Below are 13,585 nucleotides of genomic sequence, written 5' to 3'. Positions count from 1 at the left end.
AAGGTCCCCGTGGGGCTGGGAAAGCCGGGGAGCCCGAGGCTGTGCCCGGCCAGGGGCGCGGGGAGGGGGACCCCAGCCGGGCTCCCCGCGGCTGAGGGAGCTGGGCGGAGGGAGGGGTGCGAGGGGAGCGGGCGAACCCCCCTCCCCTGCCCGCTTCCCGCTCCCGGGGGGGGTTAGTGAGGGGCGTGAGGCGGCGCCCGGCCCGGCCCCTCAGGGCGGGGGGCGGCGGCGCATGCGCACGGCGGGGGGCGGTGACGGCCGGGCTCTTCACGCCGGCGCCGGCGAGGGGTAGAGGCGGCGGCGGTAGCGGCGGGAGGGCCGGAGGGCAGCGGCGGTGGAGGAGCGGGTCCGCCATGGGGACGCAGGGCGCCGGGCGGAAGCGGCTGCCGAACCGGGAGCGCCTGACGGCGGAGGACGATGCGCTCAACCAGATCGCCCGCGAGGTGAGCGGCGGGCGGCGACCCCCCCCCCCCCCCCCTTCCCCCCCCCCCCCCCCCGCCCTGGGCTCCCCCAACCGCCGCGCACGCGCCCCCGGGCAACGATGCACGGCGGCGACTCAAGGGCCGGTTGGTGAAACGCGGAATAAAAATCGCATTCATCTCAACGGTGTCGGCCTCTTTTATGATCCTAAAGCACCGCTTAAGTCTGAAGCGCTTAAAGTGTTTTATTCGTGAGGAAACCGGCGTGCAGTGCCAGCCCGGGCAGAGATCCCTCCCTGCTCCGGCCCCTCCGTGAGGGGAAATTAATTGTCTGCTGCTGCTGAGGTCGGTGTTAATGACCGAGAACCAGAAAATAGGCTACTCGGGTTTTTCAGGGATACGTATAAATGAAAAAACGTAAACCAGAAGACTGCAAGATGATGCCAGACGTAGCCATAAGTGTACAATCCGACTTGGAAACTCGCTTATATTTATATTTAATGAGTTAAGCTTGCTGCTCACTAGACACTGCGTTGTGCTTGATCTGACTTTAAACAGTTAAAACCGGCTGATGGCCGTTTTCTTTCTACCTCCCATTCTTGTGTACCGTCGCATTGGTTCAGCGGTGAATAGGATGACATGAATTTGGGTTTTGCGTTTACTAAAGCTGACACAGGTTGTTCTGCGTCCTTCCTCCTACAGTCTTCCAACGGGGGAGATGGGCAACCCCAGCCGGAGATCAGGATAAGCGGCCGTGGGGTTGTTCTTCACCGTGTCTAAGCTGACGCGATGCTGGCTGCTGCTGAAGGTGGCCATCCTCTTCCTCCAGCGTGGGTTATGTGCATCTGCTCCCCACCTCGTGTTGGTCTGACCCCAAGATGGGTTACAAGATAAATCAGTCTTCTAGAAGACATTTAAATCTCTCTTGGTTTCCTTTCCTGAATCACGGTCGGAGCAGGGTCAGATGAATGATAACGTGCAGCTTATTTTTGGTGGCAGCAGGCTGTTAGATTGAGTTAGCTGTAACATCGTGCACCTTGGATACTATCACTAATGGCAGCCCTGACATGGGAAGTCTTTACTGTTCTTGTGTACAATTTTGAAGGGGTTTGTAGCACCTTTGGAATACATGCAGTAGACTAATTTCCATGTGAGTGATTCGGATAGCGTGTTTCCAGAAGTCAGATTTTTGTGGCAGTATGATGGGAAGATGAGGAAGTTCCTAGGGATGGAGTTTGAGGTAGGAGGATAAGAACGTCTCGTGTCCTGGACTTAAGATAGCAAGTAAGAGTGATTGTGCTGTCTGTTAGAGTTTGAGTCACGATAACGTCCTAGGAATTGCTTCGGGATGAGGGTTTAAATTCCACAACTGTGTTCTGGCCGTGGTGTCATTTGATCAAGGAGAACATCAGTCTGTAACAGGGGGCCTAGGTTGTCCTTCTCTGTTGCCCATTTCTCTCCTGCTTTCACTTTTCTTTAGCTTATGTACTGCTTGTCACTGTATTGTAAAGTGGTTTTAAGCCTTAAATAGTGTGTTGTTTTGTTTGGTTTTTTTACTTCTGGGGATTGTTTAAAGGACAACTCCATTTGGTCAAAAAGCCCAACACAAGCATGTCTTTTATCTTTTCCCTTGAGTGCTAAAACTGTGAACTGCCAAGTTCAAGGTTCAGCATTTTCCCATATTATTTTAACTCTTTGCAGTACTCTGTCTTGGCTTTTATGCACTTACAATAGTTTTGTTGTTTAACTGCCCATTTTCCACGCAAGGGAACCCAGATGAATCCTTCCGTATGATCTTAAGAACCCTTAAAAAATGTGAAGTAAGCCTTTTGTCTCCTCCTAATAAAGATGCTGAGCGTCCTCGTGTTGAGAAGGGTACAAGAGTTACTGACATTTTGGCTCTTCCAGCCTTCCTCACAGGCGTTTAGGCGAGGCTGAGACATAGACATGTTGCGTTTGTGCATAGGCTTTCACTCTTCTCTTTACTTTGGTCTTCCTTTGTTATCCAGAAGCCACAAGTGCTTGCAAGTTATTATCAGATTCTAGGATCTCATTTTGCCGTGTTCAGGTGGGAGTCTAAAAGAGCATCCAAACCAGATTTCTTCATAAAGGTACTTTTACCTTGGGATCTCTGGGAGTAAGTTGAAACGTGTGCATCTTCTCTCGCTTGGTTTTCCTCCAAGAGGACTGTGCTGCTTTGACACTTTCCAGTTGTATTTTGTAATTGTCGGAAGATCTGGAAAAAGCAACAGTCCTTGCTATACTACGTGCTTCTATAAGGACACATTAAGACTTGTAAAGACTCTCAAACTCCTGCTGTTTGAAGCATAATTTTTTTTTTTTAAATTTGCAACCAGGATGTCTTGCTGTGTATATGCGGTCTTGCATAGACCGAAAGAGAGCCTTGCGCAGTGAAGAAGGCAGTCCTCGCCCCCGCGGGGTGTGAGAACAGTCTTAAGAGGAAGTAACTAAGCGAGCGGAAGGAAATTGTAAAAGTGAAGCATATTGTAGTGACAGGGTTTTAGTAGCAGTATTAGGAATGTCAAGCAGCAGTAGTAAGTTTTAATGTTTGAGGCAATTGCTGAACTAGATCAGCTGCAAGTGGTTTATCACCTTGTCTAGACCTGTTTAGAGCAGAGGCAGAAGGTACAGTTACTCTCAATTGCCTTGCCCATTAGGGAAGAGTTAGTACCGTACCACTGAATCTGGCTATTGAGTTTCTGACTTGCATGGTAATTAAACGGATGGCAAATACGTAAATATAGTTAAAATGAGAACATGGTGTTCTGAGTTTCTAACGAACACAGACGACTGCCACTCAGGATTTGCTGTACACACCTTGCTGAGGTTATTTTTTCCGTGTGTCAGCTCTTACAGATGGGAGCGAAGCTGATCAATGATAGGCTTCTCTGCTTTCAGACTCACGTTGACGCCAGTAGATTATTCTGTGTTTAGGTCAATGGAAACTTTTGGGCTATTTTATTCCTCTCCGTGAATACATGCCAGCAGTGTTTGCAAAATCTAGCAGTTTGATACTCCTTGAGGTCTGTGCCAGCACAGCTAGCAGTAATCGTGTACGTGTACTGTGCAGTCATCTCTCTGTTCTCTCGGGCTGGTGTACGCGTGATTCGGGAAGGCAGAGTCCTGGGCTGCTAAACCTTACAGGGACTGCCTGCCTGCTTTTTTTTTTTTTTCTGCTTGGATCAGATTGGTTTGATGTGATAACTTGAGACGTGATTTCTAGGGGAATATATTTTTCCCTAACTTCCCCTCTGCTCTTTGCTAGCTACAGTAATATTTAAGCGTTACATGAGCAGAAAGATGGCAGTTCCTCACTGGATTTGCAAAATTCTGTGTAAATGAGGTATTTCTCTTATATGCAGATAATAATATTAGTTACTGGGTTTTATTTTATTGAATTGAGGAAGAACAAGGTCAATGTAAATTTCCTGGTTTTAGTAGGAAAGTCATCTACACCTTGTCTTGCTAATGTTTTGCAAACGGATGTGTGTTATACTGCTCAGAAAAACAATCCTGCCTTGTGTCATTTCTGTGCTAGAAATCTGCTCTTTTTCATCCAGCAGTTTACAAAGTAGAACTCTTTAGCTGGTAATTAATTTGCAGTTAGCAATTCAAGTAATGTAACTTGATTTTTACTGTTAAAGACAGTAATGTTACGAGGGTTGCTTATTCAGTCTTTGTACACTGTATGTCACTTCCAGAATTTCAAGAACTGTCACTTACATGCTTATACATACATAGCTGTTATTTTTTTTAAATAGCTGTCATGATGAGTTTATGGACTGTAAATTTGATTGTGTCACTGAAGTTTTTAGTTTTGGCATTCGCTTGCATTCTTAGTGATTCAAAAATTGGGGTGTTACACTCCTACGGAGGAGCAGAACTGTAGATGATTAGAAATAGCGCAAAATGCAGGTAAAACCAGCCAGCCAGCTTTACTGGTTAAGGTAAGAAGGCACTAAGTAACTTCAAAAGCCTAAATTGGAGTTTCAGGACTAGTGAAGAGATGCTGTGATCATTGTATGTGGAATCTAAAGGCCTGGCTTCTGAATTGAGGGGATAATTTGGGGGAGAATTCTCCAGTTTATACAACAGAGTAACCTGCATAAATAGAGATGGAAACAACTCGGTAAAAGTTGAAGCTAAGACGAGCAGAATGGATATTTATATATGGGAACGCAAGCCACACGAACTTTATTGAACTGTTACGCAAACCAGAGCACTTAAAGCAGCATGTTCCCTAAGGATATACTAGGTAACCTCTGTGTAAGATCTGTGTGCCTCGTTCATATAGTGGTGGAACACTTTTGAGCGGCATCTGGCATTTGAGAGATGCATGGAGACTTTTGTAAGCCAGATAAATATTCTAGAAGAAGCCCTTATAAACAGTCTGTTTTATGTAGCGCCAGTTGCTTGTACTGGAGTTACTTTTTTTAATTTAAGTACTTTCTGCCTTTATGAATGTTAATGTATCAGCCCAAGAGAACAAATTATCTGAAAAAGCATGCCCGGCTGTAGGTCTGTCTTCTAGAATAGAAAGTTAGGAAAGCAAGGGATGCTCATGGAGGGCTTGACTCAGCCCGGTTGACCTAAAATATAGGAAGGAAGGAAGGAGGACTTTGTAGGCAGTGCTTGCCAGTAGGGTATGGAGAATTGTTCCAAAATTGACACGATTTTATGTAGCAAGTGGGCTCTTCTTCATAAAACACTCCTTTTCCCTAATGTTTTATTTTACATCTATATATCCAACAAATGGCATTGGTTTCACTTATAATCCTTCCCAAAGGAAATGGGTGAAGGGGCAGCTTTGGATGGTTTAAGAAGCGAGACAAAAGTCTTAAGATCCATCTCATTTTAGTTAAATGGGTGATTGTAGCCCATCTCGCAATGCACCATCTGCCTCGCAGTATGCCTACTGCAACTTTAAATAATTAGTTGCCTGTTTTTGTGTCCACGCCTGGCCTGAGTCCTCTTCAGCTGTTCTCTCGCTGTCCGAGGAAACAGCTGTTTAGGAACTGTGATTCCTATTTCAGTCAAGCAAGAGACTACTGTTAGGATTAACAACGTGGGAAGCCCAGCCTTTTTCTTTGCAAGCCCAGATGCTGAGCTGGTCTGCAGGATGTAATACTAATCATTACCTCATCTAGAAGGATGTTTTTCCAGGCCTGTTGTTGAAGAAAGTTGGAGCTCAAGAGTACTTGCAAGGCTTTCAACACTGTTCAGGGTGGGGGTTTTTTTGTTGTGGTTTTTTTTTTTTTAATCCTTTGGTTGCAAGGAGCATAATCCACATAGCATTTCGGGCTTGTGAAACAAGGTATTTGTCCCTCCTGTCAAGTCAGCAGGTTGCCAGGAGCAGTGAATCTGTCTAGCTAGACACAAGCACTCATAGGCAAACCTTAAAATAGCAGCTCTGAAATATCAGCTGTTGCCTTGCTTGTGTCGAAATACTTTTTGGGGGAGAAGTTGCTCATTGGAATGGGAGGGGTGAGGGGAGGGAACTGCAGTAAGCCATAATTTCCTTCAGATAGTCGTAAGGTGGCTTTGAGAGGTTTTTTTTTTTTTAAACACAGGAGATGCTTCTGAGAAGGGAAAGTGGATATTGTTGCACAGGCATTTAATCGTGGAGCTCTCTGCTTCTGGTGTTATCTGGTGCTCTTGCTCATTGCTCAATCTGCTAGAGGTGAATAGCTGGCCTTGCGTGTAGTAGAAAAATAGCTGATGTTTGGGCTTTTATCACACGGTAAAGATGAGGCGAGTGCTGCTTAAGGGCTTCTTATAGGAAAACATCTGTAAGCATCTACTCCCAAGACACTCTACTTTTCTTTTCACCTTATTTCAGTTAGGGAACAAGAAGTAGGCTGTAGAACTTTCCCAGCTAAAGCTGGAAAAATAACTGGTATATGCACTGAAATGAGAATATTACATCAGGCAAAAAATATATATTTAAAAAGCATCCATATGGGTAAGTTTGGTCTTAGGTCCTGCAAATCAGTGCTGGCCAATTCCTAGCAAACACGTTTTTCATACCGTGGATAGCTGAGATGAGTTGGGGTGCAGATCACTGTGGTTTAAGGTTACTGTGATTGCTGGATTCCAGCCTAGCATCTTTGCCTGTGATTTTTTTTTTAAACTTTTAAAAGTAAGGTGCTGTAAGGTAAATTGCCACTGGTGAAGAGCTGCTGTATGCTGCTTCATTCTCCGCTCTGTGAGTAGCGTAACCTCTTACAGGAGAATGAGACTAGCGACTGGAGCTGGTAGTCTCTTAAATGGAGTTGTCTGTTGTGCTAGAGCTCATTTGCAAGTACTCTTAGATATTTTGAGGATGGAGAACCACCCGTGTTGCTGGTAGACAGCAAGAAATGTACGGCAGCTCTCAGCAGCCTGGTTGTAGAAGCTCTAACTGTTGAAATTAAAGCTTGGTGTGGCATAATAAATAACTAAACAAGGCGATACTTCACTGTTTGTAATTTGATGGTTTTAGTTACCTAGGAGGAACTGAACCAGTTGCCATGCAGTGCTTGCAGCGTGTAAATGACTTCAGGTAGGTGAATGACCATGTGACATAATCTTCTGTTCTGAACACGGGGAAGTTCTGGTCCGGCTGTTTAAAAACTACTGATTTCTGGAAGCTACAGAGAGGGTACAGAAGTCTTATTCAGAGGCTGGGAAAAAGCATGGAAGTAATACTTCCACATTGGCAGGAATGTGCCATAACTGACCGCTGTACTAGTTTGACAACTGTCCTTACCTAGAGTACTTACTGGTTAGACCTCAGCGCCAAAGGCATTTCCTATGTGTATTTGGATGGATTTCTAATTCTGCATTTAAACAAACTTAAATAAGTGGCATGAAGTGTGAAGGGCAAGGCTTGGGAAGTATTTCCTGATGAGCAGAGCTAGAGGCAGTTTTAATGGCTAACTGGCTGAGAGTGTTGGGCATTGAGAAAGGAGAGGACACAAGCTAACTCTGACTAACGCTGTTTCCAAAACTGAGGGTTGCTTGTTTTGGAACGGGATGTATGCCTAAACCAAAAACTGGGCAGAAAGGAGTGTATCCCTGGCTAAACGAAGCGGTGTATCCCCAAGACGGATTTGGCTTGCACATCTGCATCTAGCCTGTAATCCTGTTCTCTGTTCCTTCATCCCTTCAGCGTGTCATGTTTTCCTGTAAGTGAATTTCTGATACAGTGTGTACCCCTTTAGGGTGTGGAATTCTGAAGGGGGGGTGGTTTTCCTCAAATCCTTTGAAAAATGTTGGGTTTATTGCCAGACATAAGAAATGGAAGTTGAAACAAAACTAGCTATTTCTGGGTTCAGGAAAGATGGATGTTTTGGGTATTGAGTATAATTGCACATAAATGGCACAACTGTGGTCTAAAACTTTGAGTTACTAATTCTGACTTGGAAGCTCCACTGAATAGATTGAAACAATTTTTGTTAATTTAGGGAGTTAAAATACGTTTTGGTACCAATAAGGATGAGTGTCTGAGCTAATTGGTTATTAAAAGCTTCTGACCTAGAACTGGAAAGTTGATTGCTTTGTGATGTACTTTCAGTAAAATATCCTGAGTGTGATCTGAAAGGAGGCGGATTTGTTCGGTCATGTCTGCTTTGCCCTTCTGCATGCCTGCAGCCTGTGAGCCTGCAGCTTGGCATGGGCTGTGGTTTTATCCACCTAAGTACTACCACAGCATTTAAGGTTGAGCTGGAGACAGCGAACAGGGAAAGTGATCTGATAGTGCCAAATCCGAGCTGTGTTCCAGTCTCGGATGTGGTGAGGAAGCCTCCTCATTTCCTATTGCTTCTAGCTCCTTGCTGGTTCGTCACCAGCTCTCTTTAACAGCTCTTTTCTCCTTCCTGCATGCTGCTTCTGTGTGCGAGTTTTTGTCATACAGCTTGATCCTGACACTATACTTGCAAAAACACTGGGTGCCTTCTAGTTCTTCGATGCTTCGTGAGCTCCTGTGCTCTTTGAGAAAATATTTAGATTTTATTTTTGTATTACATGTTGCTGTACAAGAAGTCAGAGCCTTTGGTAAACCAAAATTGCCAGGTGCGCCACCACTGCTGCGTTCCTATTTTTAATACCTGCTAATTAGGTAGGGCAGTGCTTGTTATCATTGGCGTGTGAAGAAATGCAAAAATTATAGTTAAGTTTCAGAGCAACAGTTTTCTTTCCTTTTAGCTGTTGGAAGGTTTGTGTGGATGAGAGTGGATTACTCAATTTGTATTCAAACTTCTATCAAAGAAACGAGCAAGATGGTATCTCCAACTGCTTCTGGCTTCCTCCAAAACAGATTATCAAAGTTGGGTTTTTCCTACCATAATGTCATTACTTGCAATTTTTAGATGTAATTAGTGTCAGATTGATTTATCTTTCCCAGAACGGAAAGCTTACTGGAAGTGAGTTCCACAAAAGCAGTTTATTTGCGTGTTTACTGGCTTAGCTGGTTGGTCAGTGACTTGTGTTTTAATATTGCCTGCAATGAAGTGATAATGCCTCTGTCCCGAGCGGTCCCGCTGGTGATTCTTTGCAGACTGTTCTCGCAATCCCACAGGTGCCTCGAGCGCAGAACTCTGCGCGGGCAGGGAACGTAAAGGAATAACGTTTCTTCCCTCTTGGTCTCTCCTCTTGCATGTTTTGTGACCTTTCCCTTCGCCAGTATCTGATTTAAATTTAATACTGGGTTTTTTTCTTTGCCTTCCTCTTTTGAGTGCTTCCTACATCTCAAAATACCCTTTCTCTAATCCCACATTTGAATACCAAATTTAGTTGAGTCTGTCTCTTCTGTCTGCTTTTGCCAGCCTCTTCCAGTAGACAGAAACGGAATACAGGATTGTCTGGCACGCTAAAAGCTGGGTCAGGTTTTTAAACTTGTTCCGTCAGGTCAGATGGATTTCAGGCATCCCCACTTGGGTCTTCTAATTATGGAGCGTTTATCAGCTAACATACTAGGATGACAGGAGAGCAAGGGAAGGCTCTTGGTGTGCTTCACATGCGGAAAAATCCCTGGGCTCCAGTCTCCTATCGAACTCTTGTAGATTCACATTTTTCCCCCCTCACTTCTAAAACACACATCGCTTTAGATTCAGGTGTTTCAGATACGGCTGTTTATACTGGTGCCAATGTACTACAGTCTTTACGTGGAAATGTGAAATTGTATTTGCTTTTGCTGACTATGAACAGTAAAAGATAACAGCCTACTGTTTTGGGTTTTTTTCATCTGTGTAATCGCTTCGTGTTTCCTCTCCGACTGCAAACTTGAAGTTCTTTCAATTGAATTGTTAGGAAAATAGCAGATACAACTTCATGTGCTTTTTGAAAGCGAGTTTAAATTTGAATGGTCTGCAGCCCTATTGCTTTGCTTTGCAACTGTGCATTTCCCATAATCTGTTTTCTTTAAAATATCCCTTCTCCCACATGAAATGCGTGTGTGCTTGTCTTGATTTTCTTGCTTTGCTGAATGTGTTGCTGAGCTCTAAGAGGATTTACATTGACAAATATGTTGAATCAACATCTGTTGAAAATTGAAGTGGGCTTTTGGGACATTTTTTATGATACCCAAAGGTCATGCTATTCCATTGTCTATTAAATATGAAATTTAAATCTGCCCTGATGTGAAATGAGTACATTGAAACAGTGATGTGACCTAACCTTTACATGAACTGTGGAGGAATCTAGGGGCTCTGGGAAATAGTATGCTTGTGTGTGAATACAAGGGATAATGTTGGTATATGTAGAGAATGTCGGTGTTTTATTTATAGAGGGTTACAGAGTCTTTTTAGTAATATTTGTACATTCTTGTCTAATTACCCTGGAAAAAATATTAGTATTTGGTGAACTCAAGCAAGCGAAGAAGGGTTCTCTGTGTGTGCTGGTGAAATGCTTTTGTATTACTGATGGCATAAATATATACTGTCAGACTTCACAACTTTAGCATTAGAAAATAAAGGTCAATGGGTTTGTAGTGAGCTATGCTCTTGCAGCAATCTGTCCTAATTTTTTTGGGGTGGGCTTAACCTGTTAACACAGAAGCAAGCTTCTTGTAGAGAACTACATTACCTAGAGTTGCTTTTCTGAGGTCTGCCACTTGTGCTGCTGGCACAAGAAGTCTGCTCTTTCAGTCTTCCCACCATAAAATCAGAACTGTGTGCCAAAAAAAATAGCCTAATATCTTGGATACAAGCTCTGTGAATACAGCCATCAGGTATAAAAATCTAATGTATTACACTTCTAAGATTGCTTGGTGCACCTCAGGAGCTGGTAGTAAACCTTAAGAGAATTGGGTTTTCATTGTCATTTCCTCTAATAGAATGTGATTCTCGAAGGGTTGGAGTTTTGCTGCTGGTTTATCCTGTCTTCTCACCACTTTTTGTTACTTGCCACTTTTCAACACAGCTGTTCTCCACATTAAACTAATTGATCGACACACTTTGAATGTTAAATAGACTGTGAGACTGAGGATAAAGTTGTTGTATCTGCTGGGTGGTGATTACTGTTAGGGGAAAAAAGGAGCAAGCAAAGAAAGGACCTGAGCAGGGGAGGGCTGCTGCTGTATGTCTTATGCTGCTGATGTATTCCCAGCAGCATTCCTTGATTTCAAGAACTCCAGTAAATAGCCGTGAAGGTCATTTCTGTCATACAACTAAACAAGGTGTGCATAGCCTGGTAGCATATTTCAAACTGAACTCATTTGTTAGTAAGGGTTAGGACGCAGATTCTCCAGGTAATCCATTATAGCTCAGACCCAGTTTGGATACAGTAATCCTGTCCCACCCCCACACAAAAGCTGTCCAATCGTTTCTTAAACAATGCTGGTTTTCTAGCTTTAATCCGAGCTGATGGGTTGTTCAGCGCCATATCCCTCGGGGCAAATTGTCTTGACATGTCCTGGCTCTTTCTGGGAATTCCTCTTCCCACGAGGGAATGGGTTGTGGAAGGATAGCAAGCATGAGAAGGTAACTCCCGTCTGCTGGCCAGGTAAGAGTATCTTGTAGGCAAAAAGAATTTTTTTTTTAATCGGTTGTAATGGTGAGATATGGAGGATAATGTGATTTTTTTTTTTTACTTATTTTTGATAGGTCTCTTAAAATTCCTTGAGAAGCATGAATTTTTAAAACGTTTTCTCTGTGAAGTTTCCTCTGTGTGCTTTTTCTGCAAACTGAATGTAGAACTTGGCTCCTTTCCTGAAAAGACATGGTCAGAGTGCTGTTAGTAAATGTTAGATATTTGTGCTTAAAGGACAGAAAATCTGGTAAAGCACGATGTAGTAGAAGCTGCTATCCATACTCTGCAGTATACAACTGTGCTAACAAGAAAAAGCAATTTCACCACACTTTAAGGTCGTTTCTCTGCATATCAACACTTCTCCTTAAATCAGATTTGCTCAAGCAGGTTTTGGCATTTATTTGGTTGACGTTACAAATCAAGAATTTCAACTTGCGTTTGAAGTGTCCTGACTCTTCTATCAGAATATAGGTAGCCTGAAGGAGAGCTGCAGGTTATTTCTTATAGCAGAATATCTAAGTTAATCAAAAGCGCAGTTTCTCTGCAGGAAGGTGGTACAACTTGAAGAATTGCATGCAACTCTTTCCCACCTAGCTATCTCCAAACACTTTTTTTTACACACAGGTAACAGATGGGCCAGTGCTTAACAGAAGTATAAAGTAGTGGGGGGAATGATAATGTTTTCATTATATAAATAAAACATATACACACGTCTACCATATACAAGAGAACTACTGTAAAAATTGTCAGCCTTCTCTGCTAATGTCTTTTGTAGGGTCCTTCATGCACTCTATGTATTAGACTTCTGATCTTCTCCAGTACTTACAATGCCTCTAGGTCCTTTTTTAAAATTCAATACAAAGTCAGTTGAAGCGGTAATGAAAAACAGTGCCTTGCAACTCATAACCATTATAGTGTAGTCCCACAGAACATCGTATTGTAAACACAATAAAATGGTCTATTACCAGATTGCTTTATTAACTAATCAGTCTAAAGAGCTAAATTTAATTAAATCTGCTTGTGGATGACAACATTCCACCCATGAAAAGGTGCACTAAAGGTCATCTCCAGTTTTGGATCTTGATGTTACATATAAAAATCTGTTTTGTCTTTCATTTGCTTGAAGCCAGATAGGAATGCAGCTGTAAGGATTTTTTAAATTATTATTAATTATTATTTGAAGAGGTCTGATCTCCCTGACTTTTTGTGACAGAAAATAGAAGTACACCTATAAGGTGTGAGGAAATAGTTTTGTGTATTAGTTGTATGTAGTCATAGATATTTCTTACTTACTGAAAGTTCTGGGTAAACAAAGATTGAACCTTCTGTTCTGACTTTGGTACTTGAATGTTTGTGTTTTGAACTCTCACTTATTAAAGTACTTAATTGTAAATAATTGTTTTTTGAATATCCTGAATTCTAGGTCAGCTCTTATCAGGGAAAAAGGTTCTTAAATGAGGAAGGAGGAGAATATCTATTTTCAAATACATGGCTGGGAAAGAAAAGTCCCACTGAATGCACTTGAAAACTTTTTCACTACTAAAAAGCTGTTTTGGACTTACTTTTTTGAAAGGGTGCGCAAACAGTATTGTAAAGTGTCCACATTTTTGAGTGGCTTCTATAGTATTATCCCTTGTTTTAGAAAATTTTTTTATTACATTTTGGAGGTAGGCTCTGCACATCTACCTTACCACGAGAGTTTACATCAAGCGTTACAACACACTGATTTTTACTCTTGCTGTCAACAAGCTGTAGGATTGAGGATCAAAACTGTTGTCAAGAGCGCTTAGTATTCATAATACAATAATTATTTTGACTCCCTAACAGTTTAAATAGTACCGATACCAACTGTTGGTGTAGTATCTGTATAACTGAGTTTGATTATGCAATCTTGTAAAGTAAGGCAGACATGAACACTGCCAAGTGTTTTCTTTAAAAGAACATGCTATGTAGCACCTGAGATGAAGAGTAATGCCGTGTTAAACGGTCAGTGCTACCTAGTGCTGGAGAGATACATGCTAAAGCAGAGAACAGGCATTCTGAAAACTAGACACCTTAAAAATCCTTCCTGCAGCCTTTGTCATTACTCAGTACAAAAATTCATTTCACTTGAGTTTTTGACATTAAACTTGCAGATG

The 13,585-nt window shown here is 42.6% G+C and overlaps 1 protein-coding gene across 2 annotated transcripts in view; it reads left to right on the top strand.

Annotated features, from left to right (window-relative positions):
• The first annotated feature begins 353 nt into the window (after nt 1-353).
• The window catches only part of LRRFIP1 (LRR binding FLII interacting protein 1), a 101,951-nt gene continuing 88,719 nt past the window's right edge, over nt 354-13,585 (top strand). For both annotated transcript variants that reach the window (XM_059820716.1, XM_059820715.1), the window contains exon 1: nt 354-443. In XM_059820716.1, coding sequence (XP_059676699.1) covers nt 354-443 — 90 coding nt within the window. The remainder of the gene's footprint in view (nt 444-13,585) is intronic.

The sequence above is a fragment of the Gavia stellata genome, chromosome 8 (genome assembly GCF_030936135.1).
Source record: "Gavia stellata isolate bGavSte3 chromosome 8, bGavSte3.hap2, whole genome shotgun sequence".
Lineage (NCBI taxonomy): Eukaryota > Metazoa > Chordata > Aves > Gaviiformes > Gaviidae > Gavia > Gavia stellata.
Note: the sequence above shows the minus strand (reverse complement) of the source record. Positions and strands in the feature narration are given on the sequence as shown.